This window comes from Mustela nivalis (assembly GCF_964662115.1).
Source record: "Mustela nivalis genome assembly, chromosome: 8".
NCBI classification, from domain to species: Eukaryota; Metazoa; Chordata; class Mammalia; order Carnivora; family Mustelidae; genus Mustela; species Mustela nivalis.
This window is the reverse complement of record NC_139027.1, coordinates 24,202,937-24,227,312: the sequence shown is the minus strand read 5'-3', so window position 1 is coordinate 24,227,312 and position 24,376 is coordinate 24,202,937. Positions and strand designations below refer to the sequence as shown.

The following is a 24,376-nucleotide window of genomic DNA, read 5'->3' as shown; positions in this document are numbered from 1 at the left end:
GCATGAACCCATCCCTGTCTGGTAGGCAGCACAGCACAGGGTCGCTGATCCTACAGGGAGGGAGGGCCTAGAGAGTACAGTCAAGCATGGCAAAACTGCTCGTCATTTCCATCACGAAGCCACACTTTCTTGTTCCTGGCAGGGGACAGTCAGGGAAGCTCCAGGTGGGAGGAAGTCAGTAATAGGCTCACCCTGATGGCGGGCACCAGGTTTGGGGGGCCACCTGTCACTTACAATGAACGTCCTCTGTGCAGTGTCCATGCATCCCATGGAAATGCAGGGATGGGCCTGCCCGAATGCACATTGTTTCCCCGTGTCCACCTGGGCAGCTCTGTCTGTGGCCCAGATGTCCCTGGCAGCTGGCTGGCTCACTCCTTCTGCCAGCTGCTTGCCCTGTCTGTCCTGCCTGCTGCATTCACCCCCACCAGTCCGGAGATCCGCACCTGATTTCCCAAAAAGCCTTCAATCTTAACGCGAAGATGTCCTGAGTCACTGTCAGGAGTCACCATGAGCCTCGCAGTAGACGAATAAAGTACTTTTCGGATTTGTAAACCTGAGCGGGTGTGTGAAGGGGCAGGGGTCTGGGAACCTCCGATTTACCTGGGTCTTTTCTGGTGTGGGGAGAGCGTGGTTCCTGGCTGGGCAGGGTGAGCAGGTGCACTGTCAGAGCTGATTGCTTTGACAAAATGCCAGACCCCAGCCCCACTGCCGTCATGGTCTGCCTGGGCACGAGGTAGAGTTTCTAGAACAGACTTAGGGCAGCCTCTGCCTTTCCCACCATGGTGGTTGTTCCACAAGGTCATGTCTGGGCATGTATGCCAGATGTTTCCATGAGGACACTATAGGATCAGAGAGAGGCCCCTTGCCTTCTGGGCTGGCCTCTCTTCTTCCTTACAGGAGTCCTCTGACATCAGACACCTCCACCCCCTCAACACAGACACACATACATATACACACACATTTAGGGCCTTCTTCTGGGCTCTTTACTGCCCATCTCAACTCTAACACTTAAGGCATTTTTCCCAGATGTCATCTTCAGGGAGCTCCTTTAGGGCAAGGACTACATCTTATTCATCTCTAAGTTCCCTGAGACTCAGTTGCCTGGTCAGGGAAATGGGAATCATGACCATAGCTACCACACAGAGTTGCTTTGGGTTTAGTCAGCTAAGGGACTGACCACTGTGGCTAGCAGACATTAGCTATGTCTGTATCTGCACAGCGCCTGGGCTTTCAAAAGAAAAGAGACTGTGGGTCCCTGGGGTTCAGTCCTTCCTTTGCCACCTTGTAGCTGTGTGACCTTGTGCAGGTCACTGATACCATCCGTAAGGGCGGGGCTAAAAATATCTTTCGCATTTCCAGTGTTTGCAGTTCTGTCCCATTTCCCAAAAGAAGACATTACGCTGGGACATTTGGGGGTGTTCAAAGACCCTGTGGGGCTCTCAGACCCCCCATAATTCCCATACAGGGTCACTTCAGCTGCTGCTCACAGACTCATCCTTTCCAGCTCTATGGCGTACTTTCCCTTCTCCCGCTACTCCTCCATCTCCTCATAATTGTAATAATGATGGATTATAATAATGTTATTAATATTTTAAATGTACGCTGAGCTTTATGGTTTCCAGAACACATTTCTTGTCACTTCGACTGCAGTCCCATCTGGAACCTGCGAAGTCAGGGGTGCATGAGGTGAACGGAGACCCCCTGGCCACTGGGCTAGGAGGCACGGGAGCCAAGACTGGGGTTTCGGACTCCCTGGGGAGTGGGGGTGGGGGCACAGCTAAGGGCACAGCCCCAGCGACTCTGTCCGCCAGGCTGATGGGGGCTACCCCAAGGCCTGGTGCACTGTGTTCTGAAAGGGGGCTTGAGGCCCTTCAACACCATACTTCTCAGAAGGCCCCCCAGGAAGTCCCAGGCCATACACCAAACTGGGTGCTTTGCCAGGAGAGCCCATGGATCTATTTCCCACCTCTGAGGAACCTCTGATATAAACCAGGCGCCCAGGTTCCGATCCAAGCGTGATACACAAAAAAACTCAGAATGAGGGGGAACCTGTGTGTGAACCGGCAGGCTTTTCTATCCTAAGCAGGGTAAAGGGGAATTTTAGCGGGGGAAGCAAGGAAGATGACTTCTAGAAATTTCCATGGCAGGTATTATTTCCTTGGGATTCTCTACCGTTCTTACACTCCCTATCCCGAGGCACAAATAAATCAGTAGCTCTGAGATGGGACTGAATGAGGATCACTTCCTCTCCTGTTGTCCCCAGTGCAAGGATCTTTTCTAAGGTATCCTCCATCATTCATGTTCCAGAATTCTGATGGCTTTGCTGCCGGGCTCTCACAAAAAGATGCTCAAGGGTAGGACTGAATGTAGTTAGTACCCTCTCTTCCCCTCCCTTCCCCCAGCACTTGGCCAAGCCTTCGTCCCTCTGTTCATCCCTGCCCGAGCCCTCTTGCCTGTTGAGCTCCTGAGTTAGCTGTGGGACTGGGGGCTGGAAGGGCACACACGGTGGCACTCAGAGCCAGCAGAAGCCTGATGGGGATGCTGACGGGGGAGGGAAAGAGTCACCCCCCAGATCAACGAGGGTGTTTCTTTCCTTAAGCAGAGAGAAGATAAGCCCTGAGGAACGGTTTATCTTGTCTGGTACTGCAGGGGGCCCCTGTGTATATGTGAGACCCAGGGCTGTCCCCTTCCTTTCCGGGCATCCTTCACCCCTATCCACCCCCGGAGAGGGCTCAAGAGCTTGTGCAGTTGATCTCTTTATATCCCAAATCTCCTTAACCGTTGCTGTTTTGTGAAACTACCCTGGATTTCAAGGAGCAATGTCTTAGATTAAGGTGGATAAGAAATGGGACCCTGGAGCCAGATTTGCCTTCTTTGCTACCCACCATGGGACCCTGGACAAGATCCTTGACCTCTCTTCCCAGTTTCCTTTTCATAAGACGAGAGCTACTGATAACTGTCTCACATGGTGATGGGGAAGAGCGAGTTCAGGTGGGTAAAGTCCTTGACACAGCACGTGGCACAGAGGGAGCCCATGCAAGTCACAGCAGGTGTCGTGATGGCCCTGTAGCCTGGATAGGCAGCCGCCTTGTGTGGCTCTCCGGCCGGAACCCACATCAGAAAGCCCTGGAGCTTCCCATCCTCCGTATTCTAACTCAGTAAGTCCAGAGTGGGGCCCAAGCACTTGCCTTTCTAATGAGCCCCCAGGTGACGTAGACGCTGCTGGCCCTGGGATCACCCTTTGAGAACTAGAATCTTCCTTATTATCCATACCCAGATTCTGAAAGCAGCTGCGGGGCCAAGCTCAGTGCTCAGCACCTTCCGTGTAGCTGAGGAAGTTGGGTGCTGCAGGTTCAGTAGCTAAGTACCGAAGCACCTCGGCATTGATGCTCTTGAGCCGGCATGGGTAGAGTACTTGACCCCAAGTCATCCAGGCTGCAGAACGCCCAAACTGAACTGCCAGCTGGGCCCCAGGTCTTCATTCCGCTGGTATTTATGGAGCAGTTGATAAACCCAGCCCGCGTAGAGCACCTCGGAGTTCACAAAGCAATTTCAAATACATTTCCTCATTTCAGACGCACAAAAGCCTGTGAAGTAGGTCAAGTATTAATATCGCCTGCCTTTACAAGGAAAATGTAATTACAGATGAAAACGAAGGCTAGGAGCAGCCTGGCGTCTTGTTCGGGATGGCGGAAAGCCTGGCCTCCCACGCCGCTCACACGGCCGTGCCCCCCACCCCCACCACCACCCCGGGGAGGCTCCGTGTGGTCCTGCTGCACGGGCACGGCAGCTGCCAAGCGGCAGGTGAAGGTGGGTGCTGGCTGCACAGCCCCCCTCTGGCAGAGAAGTGAGCTGTGGCAAGGGAGGCTCCGTTCTAGAACAGTTCCCAGGCAGAGTGGACCCCGGTACGCCAGTGAGGCAAGCACTCAGTCCCTGGCTGAGGCTGTCGCAAAAGGGCATGGAACAGTCCTGGGAGAGAGAGGCTTATCCGAAGCTGGAGGAAAGGGAGGTTTGGCTCCGTGGCAGAGGGGCTAGCGAAGCGTCCTGGGGGACAAACTGGGGACAACAACGTTGGGCGGGGGAGCACAGAGCAACCAGGGGCAGGGTGATGGGAGTGGCAGTGGATGTGCAGAAGGAGAGCTCTGGGGAGGACCATCTGGGGCCAGGTCAGCTCCCCTGGGCTACACTTGACCTTCCTCCTCCAGCCACCCCAGGAGCCCAGAACACCTGCCCTTCGCAGGCCCTCCCGGTCCAGACCCAGGTTCCTGGAGCCCCCCGCTCTCACGCCAATTGCTCTGATTAGAGGAGCAAAAACAAGCCAGGTGTTACCGGGAAATGGTCTAATTAGCACTTAGTGCTGACGATTTCTGGGTTGTTTTCTTTTTTAAACCCTGGACATTTTTTATTCGCTAATCATCTCTCAGTTCAACCAGCACAGAGCTGCACACGATTTACCTTTTGATGTTCACAGAAGAGAACTCTTGAATTTCAAAGAGCCGGCAGGGATTTGGGGGGAATCGCACGCAGAAGCTGCAGCTTTAATCAAACCTCATTAGAGGCTATTCTTCAAGCAGGTTTTCCCTCTCTTGCTGCCTCCCTCCCCATCCCCCCTCCTTTTCTGATTACAAGACTGGTTATTGGGTCGGTGTGTGTTTTCTTTGGGACTCTCAATTGATCCCAAGTGGTGAGGGTCTCCCCCAACCACCGCCTTCCCCTCCCTGTCCCCACCTCCCAACAGCAGAGCTCAGGGCTTGGAGTCAGGGTTCCTCTCCCACCTTATACTAGTTGCCATGGTGAGAATTAAGGTTTCATAAATAAAAGTAGCTCCAGGCAAAGTTCTCCTCCTGGAGAGTCTCTGCACTCTGCTTAGACAGGGAGGCTCACCAGAAACAGAGCTCAGATCTGCCCTCCTGAGGGAACTCACAGCGCCTCCACCCGCAGCACCATGTGAACCCCTCTGACCCGTGCAGGACCATGGGCACCCCACAGTAAGTGGTGTGGCCCCAGAAGTTGTCTGAGGAACCGTACAGTCTGGGGATCTTTGGAAGTGGGTTACAGCCCCCTTTGGGAGACCCCAAAGGAACATGGAAACCCAGCCTCGCCCTGGGAGTCCAGATCTAGAGCCCAGGCCAGCACATGAAGTCAATCCCAAGATCGTTCATTCCTGCCACCCCAAAATAGCAGTAATTGCCGCTTCGAGCCATACATGGTGCTGAATCCTCTAGAAACAGTTTCTCTCCAATTCTCCCAACAACCCGGTGAAGTAGGTGCGAATGTTCTTATCTCAGTTTTATAGATGGGGCTTCTTGCTACACAGAACAGTAACTAGCCCCAGATCACACAGCTTGTAAGAAGGAGCTCCTAGACAGTGGGCTGCTGGCAGGCAGAGAGGACATCCCCTTTGTTCCTCGTGGACCCAGAGCTGAGCGCATAGGAGGTGGGCACTATGCATCCCTGGAGGGAATGACGGGCCACGGCTCTGGGCTGGCCTCTGGCAGCACAGAGAGTCCTGATAGGGACCCTGCCCCCAGGGACATGACCATCCCATGGGGCCAGCAAACCAGCCCTCAGAGTCGGGCACGATGAAGGCCTTGGGAAGAGGAAAGAGTCAGTGCTCGCTAAATAGCAGGTGGCTGTGAGGGAGGGGTGCAGCGAACGGGTCCTCGTGGCACAGGAGGAGCATTGCGGACCACGGCATCGAGGGAGAGAGGGGTCCCCATTGGGAACAAGCAGGATACCACCAGACGAGGGTTCTGGGCCTGAGGAGGCTGCCAGTGGGGGCCCTGGCCACACGGTGAAGAGCGAGCAGGCTGAGGGTGTGGGCGGGGGTGCTGGGGAGCCACTGTGCAGGCTCCGTCAGCTGGTCTGTCGGCGTTAGTGAGGGAAGTCTCACAATGCGCCATCCGAGATCGAGCCTTCAAAGGCTCACTCCAGAGGCCCTGCAAGGACCGCCCACTCAGGTCAAGGCTGCTGCAAAAAATGGGGCAGAAGTTGACCGTGGCAAAGGTGGACTAGGTGGAAGTGGTTTGAGTGACTTTCTTTTGTAGACAGGCAAGTCTCGGTCACTGACCCGGTATGAGGTTTGGGGCAGTGGCAGGGGAGGGCAGTCACTGAGGATGACTCCTGGGCTCCCATTTCGGCATGGGGCACCCACGGCTGTGCTCACTAGGAGGAGGCAGGATCGTGTCCCAGGGGCTCACAGGTGAGGCGTGTGACTGCACGAGCCTTTTGGGCTGCCCTGCATTTTCATTCCTCAAATACAATGGTGTCTGGGTAAAGCTTGGTTAATATAGGCGTTTGCTGCTAGACGTCATAATTCTCTCCCTCCTTCCGCCTTGCAGCGTGTTAAACCGCACGCCAATGAATCTGATCCAGGAGATCATATTAGTGGATGACTTCAGCAATGACCGTAAGTATATCTTCGCCCCCTTGCTCTGTTAATGCAAGTTTCTGTTCCTGCGTAACAGGCAGAGGCCAGGCCACTGATTCTCCAGGGAGGGAGGAAAGCCTGGGTTTATAGCAGGTGTGCAAGACTTTGAGTGTCCATCAGGGGCTCAGGAGGGAGACATATCTTACATTTTAAAAACAATGTCTTGGATTCCCGGTTGTGTGTCTTTGAGGACTTATGCAGTAGATTTAGTTGATCCTTGATTGGGTTGGGGTGTGTGTGTGCTTATGTGTGTCATTGTCACCTAACCTACATTCCTGGACATGGGAACCTTTGGAAGATTGACCCTGGGACCCAGAGCCCAGAGCAATTTCTATCACTAGAGGTTCCTGACTTGGATCTGTGGTCATCTGCTAGCCTGATCACAGCCAGAAATACCCTCTCCTTTCATTCCCATGAAGGACTGGGTGGGCTCCATGGGAGAGAGGCTAAGGCTGGTAGACCAGTGAAGTGAAACCAACATGGTGGCAGCCCAGGGTTGATAAATCCAGCAAGGGATGGGGTAAGGAGGCAAGGCAGAGACAGTTCTGGGGTGATACCTAAGATAGGGTCTCCTCCTGCCCATCCTGATACATTCCCCTGAATGGGGAAAGTTAGGTCAGCTCTGTGTGATGGGGCACAGTGGACAGAGTACTCAACAGATAAGGTCTCCAGTATCGGAAGTCCATAATCAAAAAGGAAACGCCAACATTCATCTCATCCATTGTGTGGTCTCCCAGCAGTTTTTGCTAGACCCCACTAGAGTGAGCAGGACTCTGGTCTCATATTTTTAATGGTGTATGGAAAAGGAAAAGGGTCTCCAGGTGACCATACCATACCAGGTGTCCCCGTCAGGAAGTGCTTCCTAGTAAGCACACAGGTGCTGCTGTGTGACCTGTTCCAAAGAGGCCGCCTTGCGGTCACTTGCACAGAGTGGGCCACATTGCATATGGATAGAAGTGTTGGGTCAGCCTCATCCAAAACCCACAACCATGCTGGCGTCGGCATGGGGCTCTGTGGTTGGGAGCAGGGACAGCAGGCTGGGCTGCGTTGCCTAATCTTCGGGTTCACATTGCTCTAGCGAGTCCCGGGGTGCTCACACCACACATAACCTTCTGTCTTCACAGCTGAGGATTGCTTACAGCTCATCAAGTTGCCCAAGGTGAAGTGCATACGCAATAACGAGCGGCAAGGTGGGTCTGTGCAGAGGGGCATGTCGGGGGGATGCATCCGGCTGTGTGTTCAGCATGCAGGGGCTGTCCTGTGGCTCCTCCGTGAACTTTCTGGAAGACAGAAGGACGGGGCACCCACGTTTCTGTTTGTTCCTACCACAGGTCTGGTCCGGTCCCGGATCCGGGGTGCTAATGTGGCCAAGGGCACCACTTTGACTTTCCTGGACAGCCACTGTGAGGTGAACAGGGACTGGCTCCAGCCGCTGCTGCACAGAGTCAAAGAGGTGAGTGGGGCCGACTGAGGGTCAGGGGCTGTGTCCCCACCTTCCCTAGGCTCTCTCAAGCCCGTACTTCACATATGCCGCCCCCCACCCCCCAGGCCCTCTGGGAGGGGCATGAGACTCATCGCTGGCCCCATGTTATATAGATGGAGACACTGAGATCCACGGTCCCACAGCGGGCAGTGGTGGGGCAAAGTTGGGGACGTGTTTCCGTTTCATGCTGTTACCCGCGGCAGGCCTGCGAGTAGGGCTAATGGCAGCTGCTGATACGTGACGCCTGCAGCTTCTTGGGTGAGAGAACTACCCAGGAACTGTTTCTCCCTGACAATAGACTATTCCAGAAAGGGAGCCCTGATGAGTGCCTTTTGTGACAAGGAGGCAGCGGAGTTAACTGATTCTTGTCCCCAGTTCCTGAGGCTTCTGTCTTCCTTCCACCCATGCATCACCCTTGCCTGGAGGCTGAGGCAAGTGGACGGGCTGCTGAGAAACCTGAGCTCCTGGCCTCTGCCTGCCCTTAAATTGCTCCAGAATTCTGCATGCTTCCTCTCTCCATTCTCAGTCGCTCCTTTTGAAAGTGAAAAAAACCTTAATGTTCCCCATTCGTTCCATATTCCACAAAGACCATCCACCCCTGACCTGATCGACAGAAGGCGCTTTGTTGTAGGAGCCTAGCATTTGGGCTGTTGCTGTCCTCTCTGAGTTTCTGACTCCCGCAGCTGCTCTGTGAAGTACGAGGCTGGGTATTTTTGAGATACCCATTTCACAAATGAGGACACGGCGTGGGGGGGAGTGGTGTAACTTGGGCTGATTTTTCCTGACGGGCACCACGCACACCAGAGCCCGCACACCGTCTCCCCTGAGGCGTGGTGATTTCCTCCTGGCTGTCTGCAGCAGCTACTCTGCTTCCCCTGCCCTCCCCCCAACCCCGCAAAAGGACAGCGTTGACCAAAGAATCCCTGTGTGTGAACCACTCAGAGAAGTGGGAAATCCTTCCCGACTCTGTTCGTTCTGGTGAGAGAACCTCGGTGTGTGAGCAGAGCTCTCACACGGGGGCCCTGACGTGATCACACGGGATCCTCTGCCCTGAGATTGAGAGGGACACTTAGTGCCCTATAGGAAAATACCCTCTTCCCCACTTTCTGCCACAATCCAGGTGAAGAGGTCTGCATTGAGAAATAGATTAGGAACAGACCATGTAGTTGAAGGGTCCAGATCTTCCCCTCTCTGTGTCCCAGAGGGGAGGGGCACTGGGGGTGGGGCAGAAAGTGCCAGCCATCTGTCACGTGGTTGGTCCATGCCCCCCCCCACCCCAGAACAGTCGCCTCATTAGCATAAACTCAGGTCTGGTGAGAGAGGATTGCTGTGGATCACACAGATGCCCCATCACCCCTCCACTCAGGAAATCCCAAAGGTTTCAGAAGCTCTTGTTTGATGAACCACAAACAAAGACCACATGGAGATTTCGTCTTGTATCACAACATCACGGTATATACCACATTGTTAATTGTTTTAATTCGAGTATTGTTAGCATAGTGTTCTATTAGTTTCAGGTGTACCATATGGTAACTCCACAATTTATCTGTTGCTCACTGCTCATCCCAACAGGTGTGCTCCAAATCCCCTTCACCTGTGCCACCCCTCCCCACCCACCCACCTCCCCTCTGGTGGCCATCAGTTTGTTCCCGGCAGCTAAAGGGCTGTCTCTTGGTTTCTCTCTCTCTCCTTTTTCCTACCTTTGCTCATTTGTTTTATTTTTTAAATTCTACATGTGAGTGAAATCACACGGCTTTTGTCTTTCTCTGACTGACTTATTTCACTTAGGGTTATACCTTCTGGATCCATCTGTGATATCGCAAATGGCCAAGGTTTCATCTTTTTTATGGCTGAGTACTATTCCACTGGATCGATCTCTCTCCCTCTCTCCCACATCTTCTTTATCCATTCAGCAGTTGGTGACCCCTTGGGCTGCTTCCACAGTTTGGCTATTGTAGATAGTGCTGCAATAAACATAGGGGTGCATGTATCCCTTTGAATTAGTGTTTCCGTATTAGGGGGCGTAAATACATGGTGGTATGATGACTGTAGGGCAGCTCCATTTATCACTTTTCGAGGAACCTCCATACTGTTTCCCAGAGGGGCTGCACCTGCTTGCATTCCCACCAACAGTGCACGAGTCTTCCTCCTTCTCCACATCCTCTCCAACAGTTGCTCCTTGCCTTGTTGATTGTAGCCATTCTCACAGCTGTGGAATTGTATCTCATTGTGGTGTTGATTTGCATTTGCCTGATGATCAGTGATGATGAGCATCTTTTCACGTGTCTGTTGGCCATTTGTATGTCTTCTTTGGAGAAATGTCTGCTTGGGTCCTCTGCCCATTTTTAATTGATGGGGTTTTTTTGTTTTGTTTTTGGTGTCGAGTTTTGTAAGTTCTTTATATTTTTGGAGACTAACTATCAGATAGGTCGTTTGCAAATGTATTCTTTCATTCAGTGGCTTGTATTTTAGTTTGGTTGATTGTTTCCTTCCCTGTGCAGAAGCTTTTTTATTTTGATGTAGTTCCAGCAGTTTATTTTGGCTTTTGTTTCCCTGGCCTCAGGAGATGTATCTAGAAAGAAGTTGTCCGATGTCGCAGAAATTACTGCCTGAATACCACAGTTTGTTTATGCATTCCTCTGCTAATAGACATTTTGGGTTGTTTCCACCTTTTTACTCTTGTGAATAGCACTGCTGTGAACATTAGTATTTAAGTTTAAGTACCTGCTCCCAGTTCTTTGGGATCCATACCAATGAGCGGTATGGTGGGATCATGTGGCAGTTCAGGGTTTGACCTTTAGGACGCCTGCCCGCCCCTGCAAGCTGATGTGGCCCTGCAGGATATATTAGGGGGACTTGCTTTCCTCAGACAGCCTTAATGAAGCTTGCATCTTCTACTTTCTCCCTGTGAGTGCTCCTTGCATTCCACTGCTCCTGTGGGAGGCATTTGGCTCCACAATAGGGCTCACCCTCCCCGGTCCCCACCACTGTCTGACCTAAAGCTTTGGTAGCAGAGGACTGGTTGGACAGACTTGGGGCTGTGGTCGGACTCTGCCCCTTGCAGGGGTCACAGCAGCCTCTGTGGGCTGCAGAGGTTTTTACCAGACGCTGACTCCTGTTGATGGAACATTCAACTGAGACTTCCCCTTCAGGACAGGGATGTGGGCGTGTGTCAGCCCGTGTTAACACGTGTCTTTGTGTCTTGTCTCAGAGTAAAACGTGATTTGTCTTGTAAGTGGAAGTGGAAATTTTAAGCTGTAATTGGAGTTAGGAATTTTCAAAAATAGAAAGAGATAAGAAAGATCTGGGTTTGGGCTGTCAGAAGCTGTCCTCAGCTGGTCTTGTCCACATGGAACCCTCTCGATGTCCCGTTTCTTCCCTTCAGTTACTCGATGATACTTGAAACAAGAACCAGGTTGGTTTTAATTTTTTTTTAACAGAGGCCTCTTTTCCCCCCACTACTTATCTACATATTTCTTTAGTTGGAAAAAATGATTTTGAGAAATTTCAGTCCCTGTAACATTTGGTAAATTTATATAAATAATGGCTTACATATGCTTCAAAGACTTTCACACGCCTCCCTCCCTTATTCCATCCAAAAGCCCTGTGAGGAAGTCAAGATAGTTTTTCAAATAATAATTTGTCTTTGCTTTATAGTGTGTGCTGGTGTGTTTAAGGTGACATGGATTCTAGATGGCGGAGTCAGGACAAGAACTCAGGTCTCCTGTCACCTGCTGGAGGACCCTTCCTTCTCCTGCACCCATCCCCCCCTGGCTGCCTCAGGGGCTGCATTGCAATCCCCTGTCCCCTGTTCTCCATTTCCCTAGACCGTGAAGCCTTATTCATCTTTGTACCTGTGACAATTCCTAAACTATAAGAAGTGCTCTGTAAAGCCGGTTGATCAAATGAGTGAATGATCTCTCTAGCAGGTTTTGTTTTTAATTATCATTGTTACTATTTTTTACTATTTTTTAGAGGGGTGGCAAGGAGCAGAGGCAGAAGGAGAGGGAGAGAGAGAATCTTAAGCAGGCTCCACACCCAGTGCAGAGCCTGACCTGGGGCTTGACCTCACGACCCTGAGGTTATGACCTGAGCTGAAATTGAGAGTTGGACGCTTCACCAGCTGAGCCCGCCAAGTGGCCATCTCTCGGAATGTTTTCAGGGCCTGTTCCCAATATGGTTTTAGTTATATGAACGGGCGGAGAAAGGAGATGTGTCCCGCAGGGAGCACTGATGGCCATTGGGTGGTGCCTTCGGTCTCTGTGATTGCTGGGCTCCTGTCCATGGGGCAGGGTTGGGGCCTGGGCTCTGATTTGTGTTGGGGAGAGGGGAAGAAGGGGTGCAGTCCTGGGTCTGTCAGGGGTTCGCCCAGCTGCCTGATTACACCTACCTGTGGGCCTAGCCTTAGAGACCAGCTTCCTGGAGCACACAAGCAGGGACCTGTGGTGGGTCTGGGTATCCTTATGGAGAGTCCCTCTATCCCAGAACTGTGGGAGGAGAGGCCATCTTTCCCAGCAGGAACCGACCTGCCCACTCTGCGGCCAGCCTTTGACCTGTGTCCTCTTCAGCCTCTTCAGCCAGTGCCAGAGGATCCCCTGTGCTCAGCAGGCTGAGGGCTGGTGCTGAGGGCTACACAGGCGGACCGAGCAGGAATGACCCCCTAGGTCCCTCAGAGAGGTTTGTATCTTGGCTTCAAGGCCCATGCATACAGCCTCGTACAGCATCTTTTGAAGGTCGTGTCTCCACACAGCTCTTAGCCCTAAAGGTCCCTCATCACCTATCTGGTCTCCATGACTCAAGCAGACACTACACATGAGCTGTGGCAAGGATAAGAGAAGGGCAGAAGCCCTCAGAACCTATAGGGAGAGGGTACCAAAACCCCCCCACTGGTGTACCCAGTGCACCCCAGAGGCTGAGTCCCTGGGCGGCTTCCCGGAAAGGTTGTGGCCAGAGGTAAGCAACCGGCATTTTATTTCATATTTCGGTTTCCAAATATTGAGGAGAATTTAAAAAACCAGGATTGCAGTTAGGGGACCCCCTGAGACCACCCTCAGGTTTAGTAATTCACTAGATGGACTTGGAACTTAGCAAAGCTGTTCTAGTCATGATTGCTGTTAAAACAGATGCAGGTGAGACTTCGCAGCGGCGAAAGGCACGCAGAGAAAGTTCCAGACATGAGCCTCCGGTGGACCGCCCCCGGTAGGGTTGGACAGACAGCACTTCCTTCTCCCAGCAATGGTGTAGAACACGTACAGGTCACTGAGAAACAGGGAAGCCCACCCAAGTCTTGGAGTCTGGGCTTTGTGTCTGTTTTGGAGAACAGTCATAGAAATATGGCTGACCGCCCCCATGGTCTCCATGCGCCTCCAGAGGTCAGAGTGAGCTGGTCGCACGCAGACCAAAGCCCTTAGCCTAAGTCACACTGTTAGCATAGACTGTCTGGTATAACCCAAGGCATGCAGGTAAACAGAGGCAGGACGTTCTGAGGGCTCAGAAGTTACTGCCCAGAAGCCAGGCAAGGGCCAAACATACCTGTGGGCAAGGTGAATCCTTGATCATACAAGCCTCCATGTAAAGCTACAGAGACCCCAAAACTCAACAAACGAAGGCAAAATGAGAACTATGTCTGACTCACAGAAGTTTGGTCTCTGAACTTGTAAGAACATGTCAGAATTCAAGTTCTGGGAGTGTCTTTGGGGTCATGTCCATGGGTGGGAATGGGTGTGGATGGCTAAACGTGCTTGTGCATGCACACGCACACACACACACACAGACGCAGGGTGACACTGCCTGAGGAGAGCCCAGAGAGCGGAGGCAGCTGGTCAGGTGTCATGCTGGCTGCAGAAGAAGCGTCTGTGCATGTCCCCGAGGTAGAAGCAATGCATCAAAAATGAGCATTTCTTTCCACACGGGCCACTCGGCTTCCGAGGTACCTTGTCACTGTCAGAATGAGTCACACGTGGAAGCCGAGGGCCAGACCAAGTCTGAGAACATAAAAGCAGGCACCTGGTGAGTCTGAACTTAAAATAAGAGGACAGCCTCATTTGAGAGAGAGATTGAACCAGGAAATGAAATGGCTGTAAGGAGAAGCAAAGGCTTGCACCCGTGCCAGGGGTGGGGAGTGGGGGCAGGAGGTCGGGGGGAGGTGGGGGGTGCAGAAGACTGCAAAAGAGGCCCTGCCTGACTTGCCCACACCTGCTGGTACTCCTGGGCTGCCTGGTTCTTGGTTGGCTGAGGAGTGGCCTTCCCACTGCTCCCTGCCCCTCCTCCTGTGAGCCAGGTACCAGCCGTTCACCCAGAGCCGTTCACCCAGAAACCCATGCAATGCCCTGACAGCCCCCCGGCACTAGCGAATATGTCTTGCATATTTTGAAAGCATTTCCTGGGTGGCTTTGATGCCTGTGGACAGGATAGTCTGTGGGATGCAGCAAGTAAGGAGGCTGGAGAGGGAGATACAGGCTCTTTGTGGATGGTCCCGCATGCCAGGCTAAGGAGCGTGAGCCCTATCTTCTGGGCAATTCAGGGACTGAGCCACAGAGTGAGATTTTCCCATCCAAATGACAACTTCCCTGGCCACCAAAGGGAAGAGGGTGAGCTGAGGTCAGGAGTCCACCACGGTCCACCAGGTGTGAGGGAAAGGGAGAAGCACACCACGTGCAGAAGAGTACTTCTGGAGTTCGAATTGGCAAGACTGATCGGGGTGATGGGCAGAGGCAAAGCTTCTTTGCGCTGGGAAGCAGAGGGCTGCGCAATTGTTCTGTTAGCAGAAATAGGCAACCCAAGGGAAAGGAGCATGTTTGGAGAGAAGATAAGGAAGCTGTCACTGAAAGCCCATGTGAAATCCCCATGGAAGGGGCCAGTGGCCTAGTCGCTCCGAGTCTGGGAGCAAGGGCGTGTAAGTCAGGGCTGGAGGCACAGATCTGTGAGGACCACAGATGACTTCTGAAGGACGGAGTCTCCAGGGATGCTGTTCCTCACCTTGCCTAGAAACATACGCATCAAATGAAAATTTTGGAAATACCAAGGTGTTCTTCCTGTGCGGGTGTGGCTTTGCTTCATGAGACTACAGACTGAGGTCACCTTCCCGGCTGCCTGTGGCTTCTGCCTCCTTGGAGCCCACCAGTAGTGGAGGACTTCTAAAGCCCCCTTCTTCCTGCCTTTCCCTTCCTCAGTGTCCTCACTCTTTGGCCCCTGCTGGGTCCCTGCCATGCTCCAATGGCTTTGGGGGCTGAGGAAGCCACCAGAAGTCAGAGAAAGGTTTTTAGCATTTTAGGCATTAGAACCAGGGCAGTCACAGTCTCCAGTGCTCTATTTTATAGATGAGAAAATTGAGATCCAAAGATAAAAGTGCTTGGTCAAGGCCATTAAACCAGCCTGGCATTATCAGGGCAGGGCCCTCCCATGCCTGCTGACACCTGGCCTGGCTCCTTGATGCCCCGGACTGAGCCCAGAGTCTGCTGTCTTCCAGGACTACACGCGGGTGGTCTGCCCTGTGATTGACATCATCAGCTTGGACAACTTCAACTACATCGAGTCTGCCACGGAGCTCAGAGGGGGTGAGTGGGACCAACGCCTTCTCCCCAGCAAGGAACCACCGCTCCCCCTGGTCAAATCTTTCTAGGGGAAGAATGGGGAAAGGTCTCTAGTTGTTTGTCTGGAACATCCAGCCCTGTGTCCTATAATGTCAGCAGCCCAGCGGTAGCCTTACCACTGAGACAATGAATGCAATGGCCAGGGTCCCGTGCGGGACACATCCAGACCCCAGAGCTCTGGCTCCAACATGGGCTCATCCCGGGATGAGGAGGGAAGGCGAGGACATCCTGGTTTAGGTGGGGCTGACCTGTTCCGGCACCGCAGTCTTGGGTACCACACACTCTCTGAGACCCACCATGGTTGTGCTCAGGACCTAGTGCTGGTCCCCAAGACTGATTTGAGATGACTCAGCCCCATAAAAACCTGCTTGTACCTTCCCAAGACTCCTGACCAAGGGCCACACCCATGACTGTCCATCCTGTCCCCCTTAGGTTCTGTTGAACCTGACTCTATCATCTGCCCTGTATCCCCTCACCATGCCCAGCAGGGGAGGCTCAGAGAGGCAATAAGAAGTAGAAAGAAACTATGAGAGGGACACCCAACTGCCTCCTTGCTGATGAGCCTGGGTGAGACCTGCTGTCTCCAGGCCCACCTTCCCTGGATGTGTTCACAAGCTTCTAGAAAAGGGATGTGTTGTGCACATCAGCTGAGTGGGTGTTGTTCTAGGGTTTGACTGGAGCCTTCACTTCCAATGGGAGCAACTCTCCCCAGAGCAGAAGGCTCGGCGTCTGGACCCTGCTGAGCCCATAAGGTAAGTCAGGTCAGGGGTGGGTAGCATCACCACTGGGTCCTTTTCTCTGTCACATCGTGGAGCAGGCATTTCACATTAGATGCTCAAAAGATTGAGAAGAGACCAAAAGAACCTTTGGCAGGCCTGCCCTCCTTTACCCTTACTTTAGGAGTTTCTGTCTTCAAGGAGACTTCTCCTAAGGGGACAGAGGCCTGGTAAGACCCGTACTAAGGAGCTGCTCGGTGTGGTCCTCCCACACACGTCTTACCGTGTACTTCGGCTTCCCATTAAATGCTGGAGGGTCCCAGATGGTCCTGCTTGAGCCTCTGACAGAGGGAAAGATGGTCTGTTCAGGCCAGAGCAGGACTGCTAGGTCTTAGATGTCAGGATTCAGACGAAGAAGGTCAGTTCACTTACCGCCAACTCCTGCTGCTTAGTAACCCCCATGTCTGCTCAGCCCCATGCGAGGACGGGATGTTGCATTGACTCTGGGTTCTTCAGCAGGGCCGCGGATGCTTTCTTCTGGTCTGCATTCTCCCTTCACATAGGAGGCTCCCAGCACATGGGTTTGGGGCCTCTCAGAGGACCGGGGTAGACTGGAGCATGATGTCCACCCCGTGGGGGAGCCTGGGTTCTCAGCATTGAGGGCGTATGGTCTGTATGTTCCTACCAAAGATGGGCACACCTGCCCCAGAACCACGGATCTCCACACTGACCCTTGTGGGCCTTGGGTGGGGTGCTAGGTGTCCAAAGTGCTTGGAGAAGTATGCAAAAGGCCCCTAGGGTACACTTTCTCCAGCCAGTGGCTTAGGGTGCCCCAGATTCTTCGTGGGCATCTCTGTATCTCCAGAATGGCTATATGGTAAACGTTGGATCATTTGCACTGAATCAGCTTAAGTCAGATGGGAAGCAAGGAGCTAGGAAGAGCTGAATGCTGACGCTTCTGACAAATGTGTAACTAGGAACACTTCGCCGGGGACCAATGTCTCACCCACCTGCTGGCCCCTTCCCCCTTCCCAGCCTTCATGAGCTGGAGCAGCACCAAGAGGGAGATTGGAGCCAAACAGCATGCTGGCTAGTGGCTTCTACTTCTGAACCTCTATCATGTGAGGCAGCTTCTCAGTTACCCCCTGTGGGCGGCCCCCGATGGGGCAGCCGGCCAAGTCAAGGACAAGGGCGGCTGTGCTGGTGCAGCTTACCTTCTCTGGCCCAGTGTGGGGGTGTCTCAGGGCAGCTTCTGTTCTTGTGGGAATATCTCTCTCATCAGAGAGCGAGTGTTTCCCAGGCTCAGTCCAGGGAACGCCCAGGGGTCGTGGCCCTGGGAGACCGGGTTTCTTCACCTGCTATCCATCAACTACCTGACATGGGAGAAAACTCCCTTCGCCCTCTGGCCCTGCTGGATGAGGAGCCAGGTCCCTGCGGGCTCACCTGCCTTTCCCTGCTGTTGATCCTTCTAGGTACAAGTCCTGGTGCTCACTGGGTTATCTGGTTGGACTCTGTTGGGCTCACCTGCCTTCCTTGGCAGCACTTTGCTTTCCGAGTGGCTTCTCTGGCTTCTCTCTCAGTGGCCAGGGGCAGGGGAAGTGGGGGCAGAACCCCAAGGAAGAAGACGAAGGGTGTACTAGTTAGTTGGGGCTATAGCAACATGTTACCCATGAAGCGGCTTATCGGCAGAAACATACTGTCCTGCAGGTCCAGAGGCTAGAACCACAGAGTCAAGGTGTCAGTGGGGTTATTTCATTCTAAGGGCTATGCCGGCCTCTTTCCTTGGCTTGTTTTCTTTCTTTTTTTTTTTTTTTCTTTTTAAAGAATTATTTATTTAAGAGAGACTACAGGAGCATGGGGGAAGGGCAGAGGGTGAAAGGGAGGAAAAGTGGATTCCCTGATGAGCGGCGAGCCTGATGCGGGACTAGATCCCTGGACCCTGAGATCATGACCTGAGCCAAAACCAAGAGTTGGATGTTTAACCCACTGAGCCACCCAGCCGCCCACTCCTTGACTTTCAGATGGCCATCTTCTCTGTGTCTCTTCCCATTATGTGCTCTCTGTGCACGTCTGTCTCTCTGGCTCCACATTTCCTTTGTGTAAGGACACTAGGCATGTGGGGTTGGGGGCCACCCGGATAACCTCATTTTAACTTGATTACTTCTACAGAGACTTTCTCCCCAAATAAGGGCACATTCCGAGGTACTGGGGGTTAGGACCCAAATATATTATTTTAGGGTGACATAACCCCTCACTGAGAGTTAAAGGGGGAAGAAAAGGGAGAGAGAGCCCAATCTCAAAGCATGGGTATGCATTAACGGGTGCTGCCTCAGTCCTCCTCCTCTGCCGGGGCTCCCAACAGTGGAGCCCCCAAAGAGAGCCACGCTGGGCAGAGCCTATGGGAGATTCCAGCAGTGGATCCCCGGGCCCTCAGCACAGCGGGCTTCTGAGCAAGTTCTGGCCCCCTACAGAAGGCATGCTGATGAGAAAATGAGCCTGTCAGGATTTTTAAAAGGAAAAACCCTGGAGTCTGTTCTTGTTTTAGGTAACGCATTGACCCTCGTAAAGTGGAAAAGCGGTGGAGAGAGAAGTGTGTGGGATTCTGCCTGGTGGGGCAGATGACTGGGATGGCGGTCCCTCTCTGCTCTCCCATGACCTTCTCTTTCCCTTCCGAATGCACAGGACTCCCATCATAGCTGGAGGGCTCTTCGTGATGGACAAATCTTGGTTCGATTACCTGGGGAAGTACGACACGGACATGGACATCTGGGGTGGAGAGAATTTTGGTGAGTCACTGTTTCTGCATCCAGGGGCCAGCGGCATCTCTGTGTCCTGGGCCCACACGCACCTGGGATGAGGGCCTGAGGGGGGCAGTAGATCACTCCTTGGGGGCAAGGGCAGGTGGGGCACAAGAGGAGTGGTTGCTGGGAAGCTGGAGGTAACGGGGCATTTCTCCAGGGGGAAAGCCTCCCTGGGAAGACCATCCGGGGCAAGTTGACAACAAGCCAGCTGGGAGCAGGGAAAGGAAAGGAACATTGGTCATGCCAGGAGGGGGCTGGGAGTTTGACAGACCTAGCTCCACGATTTTCACAAGAACCCCAAGAAGCAGCCCCGTGTCATACTCTTTTTTTTTTTTTAAGATTTTATTTATTTATTTGACAGAGAGAAAGATCACAGGTAGGCAGAGAGGCAGGCAGAGAGAGAGGAAGGGAAGCAGGCTCCCTGCTGAGTAGAGAGCCCAATGCTGGGCTTGATCCCAGGACCCTGAGATCATGACCTGAGCCAAAAGCAGAGGCTTAACCCACTGAGCTACCCAGGTGCCCCCTCCCCCCATGTCATACTCTTAACACACGAGGCAGCTGTAGGGTAGATCAGTGTTATGAGAGAGACTTCTCTCTTTCCTGGGGCTGCAGAATGAGCTCTATACTACTGTGGTTTGGGAACCTGCGCCCCCTTCCACCCTCACCCCTTTCTCTTTCACTGAGATAAGGGCCAGAAGCTCCCAGGCTTCCGTAGTGAAGACCCTCTTCATTAACGCATTAACCCATTAACCCACTGCTGAGTGCTGTGTGCACGGGGCAGCCAACAGATGTTTACCAAATGTTACAGGGGTCTCCATCAATCCTCTTCATCCCCAGGCGCCTACCCCCAAACCCCCGAGTTCAGTGCTCCAAGCTCAAGCCTGCCTCGGGCAGGGATTCGGCTCTGTTTTGTTCCCAGACGTCTCCGGGGTTTCAAACAGCGCCCCCATGAAGGAGGTTTCTGTAAACTTGTTGAATGAAGCACCAGAGGAGGACAGCAAGAGGCGGGCGGGTCACCGGGCACTGTTCGGCACGGGTCCCCAGACGGTGGCACGGCCCCGAGAATGGATGATCCGTGGGGCCCGTCTGGCATCCAGCAGTAATCCCGTGCATCGTCCTCTGCCATTGTTTTCTCCTGTCCCTGCCTCTGGAGTATTTTATGGCTTTCTTCCTCAGTCACTAGGAGTTATTTTCCAGAAATTTATGGCTGCCAGCCTGACCCACAGCATCTGTTCTCCCAAACTGGGCAGTGTAGAGAAATCCATCAGACAAGTACCATTCAGGGCCCGGATTAGAAGCTCAGCAAACAAGCAGGAAAAAAAAAAAAAAAAAAAACCCAAGTCCCCGAAACCAAACTGATTCCCCTGCCTGGCACCCAGTCTTGGAACATAACAGGGAAATGGGTTACAGGTTCAAGATCAGCGCTGCCTGCACAGGCCCAGGAGAACCTGGGGCCCGATAGGGTCTTGTCCTTCCCTCTCGTGATCCGTAGCGAGGTGCTCTGGCCTTTCATCCCGTCGTCAAGTGACTCCTTCCTGCAGCCGGTTTGACAGACAGCAGTCCTCTCGTTTCTGCTCCAGTGCCATTTATGACAATAGCGTTCACCGCTTCACAGTTCGGCACACAGTCATTGCGAATTTGTGTGTTGAATTGTTAGAAAATGCTTCTAGCCCATCTCGCTCTAGCCTGTGTCTGGCAGGGCTGACACAGCCTCCCTCAACCTTGCAGAGGGAGTGTGACCTTTCCTCCACGTGGCAGTCACTTTGGGATTCAGGCGGCACGTTATTTTTCATGATGGCCTGTTCTGGTCCAGCCTGCCCGTCCCTTCTTTTGATGGTGGTGTGGACGCGCACCTGCGCCTGTCCAGGGGCAACTTCGGCTGTTGCCTCCCAGTCGTCTGACGCTCCCAAGTGCTGATCGGAATGGGGAACGAGGGAGGGGCTTCTGAGAAGCTGTGGAAGAAGCATTTTACAGTCCATCACAGAATTTTTTAAACCACAAAAAAGTATTGCAGATGGTTATCCCAGGAGACACTGTTTTTCTCCCATCACAACATTCCGTTATGTTATAGCCCACTCCCAGTGCTTTAAAAGCCATTTTTGGACCTTTTTTTTTTTTTTTTAAGCATTTTATGTCAGAAGATGCAGTACTTTCCTGATAGTACGTAGATCCTGTGGGGCAGTCCAGCTCTGCCAGAGAGCATAGGTAGGCACCTGAGGGCATGAACATGGGGATTTGGAAGAGCCCATCAGGATGGAGTGACGATCGGGGGTTTGCTGGGACTGGGGAGCACTGGTTCACCTTCAGAGGAGAGTTGTACTGAGGGAAAGAGTTCTTCTCCAGGGGATGGCAGGGGGCCTTCTGCACCTCCTAGCTCACCACATCCTGAGAGCCCCGGTGTCACTCACATGCACTCCTCTCTCCATCCCCAGGACTGTTCTGTTCCCCTCAAAGCCAGCCTCCCACTGGGCCAGAGAGCACAGTCTGAAATGCCGTTCCCTCCCACTTTCCAGACCAGGCAACTGCTGCGGCTGAAGCTTGTCCTGTTCCATAGGGAGTATGGGAAGTTAAGGACACCCCCTCGGCATTTGCGGTCTACGGCCCTGGGTGACCTCGGTGGGCCTATGGCTAGTCCTTGTTCAGCAGGAGGGCTGGATGCAAGATGATTGCCCCAGATGGCGTGAAGTACAGTGTTATGGACCAATCAGATGATCTCTGCTCAAGTCCCATGTGTTCATTGCAAAATAATAACAGAGCTTCCAGGCCCAGGAGTGCTGAGAACTTAAAAGTTCATTAAAAGGAAGGGTCTCTGTAGGTGCATTTCTATGTGTGGACTTAGGGATAGCAGTAGCTTAGGGATACAGTAGCTGTAACAGTAGGACTGTTACAGAGTAACAGTAGGGATGACCTCAATGCCCACCGCGGCCCGCACTACGCCCCGTCCTGAGCTGGCCAGGGTTACAGTGGGTCCCTGCTGCTGTGGGTACAGTGTGTGTTCATACATGGGACGTGTGGCTCCGTGCAAGCTGGAATCATTGCATTCAGTGGAGCCTGTGTCTCAAGCTCCCTCCACCTTCACTCAGAAACCAGACTAGGAAATGGAACTGGAACCTTGGTGGGTCTGGCCGAGCTATGGTGTACGGATAGCTGTAGTTTGGCTTCCAGGGAGAAAGCATCCTCTTCCCCATCCAGCAGTCGTGGGCTTGGCACATAGACGCTAGGCTGGTGGAGGGCAGGGACAGGGGGCCCCGGGGCCCTGGTCAGACAGCCAGTGGGCTGATGAGGTCACAGGAGGAAAGAAGTGAGGGTGGAGGGTGGGGAGATTTGCCCTCAAGTAGGAGTCTGACGTCTAAAGAAAATAAGATAGCGGTGCCCCCCATGAGGGTAGAATAATTACCCGTCTCCCTGTCTGCAATTCAAAGTGGATTAGGGCCTGCCTGACGCTCATCACAGGGGAGGTTGTGGCGGCGCTGACTCAGCAAGAACCCCCTACAGAATCCCTCCATCATCTTTTCGCCCCGTCCCCCTCACTTAAGAAAGTGATGACTCGGCAAGAGCCCCAGACGTGGAAAGCGGAGGGTCTGGACGACGCCCCACACCTCCCCGCATGAGCCCCCGCCGCCTGGCGCCTTTGGATTATGAGACTTTCCCCAGAGTCAGCACATCCCCGGGAGGACAGTCATCCTGACATCAGTGGTGTTGACGAGGGCAGGCAACTCCACTTCTGGGTGTTAAATATCCCTGTGAACCATCACGCTCATCTGCACACTCCAGACTGCCCGAGTCAGGCCCTGGGTCTCCGGCCACCACCTTTCTAATACGCAGGACCCTGGAGCCTAGAAGCTGTTCTGCCTCTCAGGGTGCAGGCACCTTGGCGAGGCATCAGCTGCACTGAGGAGGTGCGAAGACGGACATCTGTCAGGACTGGATGGAGGTGCTGGTGGTCGCTAGTTGTAGAGGAGCCTCTCTTGTTGGCCTCTGAAAGCCTCGAAGGCAGTGTCTTTGTACCCGGAGCGGCACTGGTCGCCGGAGGGCTGAGTTATGGAGCGGGGAGCGGTGCTTTAGCCCCCAGGCACTGGATGGCAGGGGTCAGGTCGGACCGCTGCTGATCATAACATAAGGACATCCACAACTATGAACATGATCATTAAGATGACTAACAAGCTACCACCTGAGGGAGGGAGACCAGAGTATAGCCCCGTCTCACCAGGGTGGATGAAGAGATCCATTTTCCCCCCATGACTCAACGTTTGCAGAGTTGAGATACAGGGCAGTTTTCAGCTAAAGCACCAGACGCAAGACAATGAGGGCAGGTTTGACAGGTGAGGGAGTGGAGGCAGGCAGCAGTGGGCTGTGGACGGGCGGCCGGGGGCAGAAGGTGCACATTATCTGCTGGTGTCCAGCGCCCCTCAGTTGAGCGTCACATGGCCCGTGGAAGCCTGTGCTGGAGCTAGGACAGAGCTGGGGCTGGGGAGGTAACAAGGGGAGCCCCTCAGCTTCAAGTGAACCATGAGGTCAGCCGAGGAAACAGGGTCAGGGGGACCCTGCAAAGACAGAGCCTTGGAGGGTGGAGCCTTGGAGTGGAAGACTGCCAGCAGACTGGAAGGAAGGGGAGGGACCAGGGTCAGATAACTACTTTCCAAGGCGGGTCCTGTGTCTACAGTGGCAGAAGGCAGGACTCAGGGATGCGGAGGGAAGCGAGATGGCAGGCAAGGGGAGCACAGAGAGAGAAACAGGTTGCTGGGGTAGGAGGGGGTGGGGGAGGGAACCGAAGCATCGTTTGGAGGGATTCGCTTTGTAAATGAGGAGGGACATATGTCTTATTTGAATACATGGAAAGGAAGAGACCATGGCCAAAACGTATGCGTATTTTGGGAAGAGGGCTGGCACCAAATTTGTAGGTTATATCTAGTAAACCAGATCTCCGTCTCTAGTTTTGAAAGATGAGATGGTTTTCCTTTTTTGGAATTGGAGCAGACCGTATTTTGAGATCCTGGGGAGGAAGGGATTGGAGCACAGCAGACTTTTGGAGCACACTGTTTAGGAAGACGTCCTGAGACTGAAGTCACACACGCACTGACAGTCCCACGGGCTGACCCCTGCAGCCAGCCCCGCAGTGCACTCACGGCAAGGTGGAATGGTGGGGGGTGGCGGTCAGCTAAGCTCTCCCATGCTCCGTGTCTCACCCCCACCCCCACGAATACCAGTCTGGGACATGTGAGCTCCACAGTGCCCCAGCCAAGCACCATATTGCTACGTATTGGGGGCTTGATAGAAAGTCAAAATCTGGAATGTTATGTCCACAAATTTCAAGTGGCGTTGCTGGCAGAAGAAGAAAGCTGGAAGCAGGCACA

The 24,376-nt window shown here is 53.3% G+C and overlaps 1 protein-coding gene across 1 annotated transcript in view; it reads left to right on the top strand.

The window, feature by feature from the left end:
• The window catches only part of GALNT14 (polypeptide N-acetylgalactosaminyltransferase 14), a 213,709-nt gene that overhangs the window by 166,291 nt on the left and 23,042 nt on the right, over positions 1-24,376 (top strand). Inside the window, exons 4-9 of the mRNA XM_082744351.1 lie at positions 6,342-6,409; positions 7,555-7,620; positions 7,762-7,883; positions 15,382-15,469; positions 16,173-16,257; positions 18,904-19,007. Coding sequence (XP_082600477.1) covers positions 6,342-6,409; positions 7,555-7,620; positions 7,762-7,883; positions 15,382-15,469; positions 16,173-16,257; positions 18,904-19,007 — 533 coding nt within the window. The remainder of the gene's footprint in view (positions 1-6,341; positions 6,410-7,554; positions 7,621-7,761; positions 7,884-15,381; positions 15,470-16,172; positions 16,258-18,903; positions 19,008-24,376) is intronic.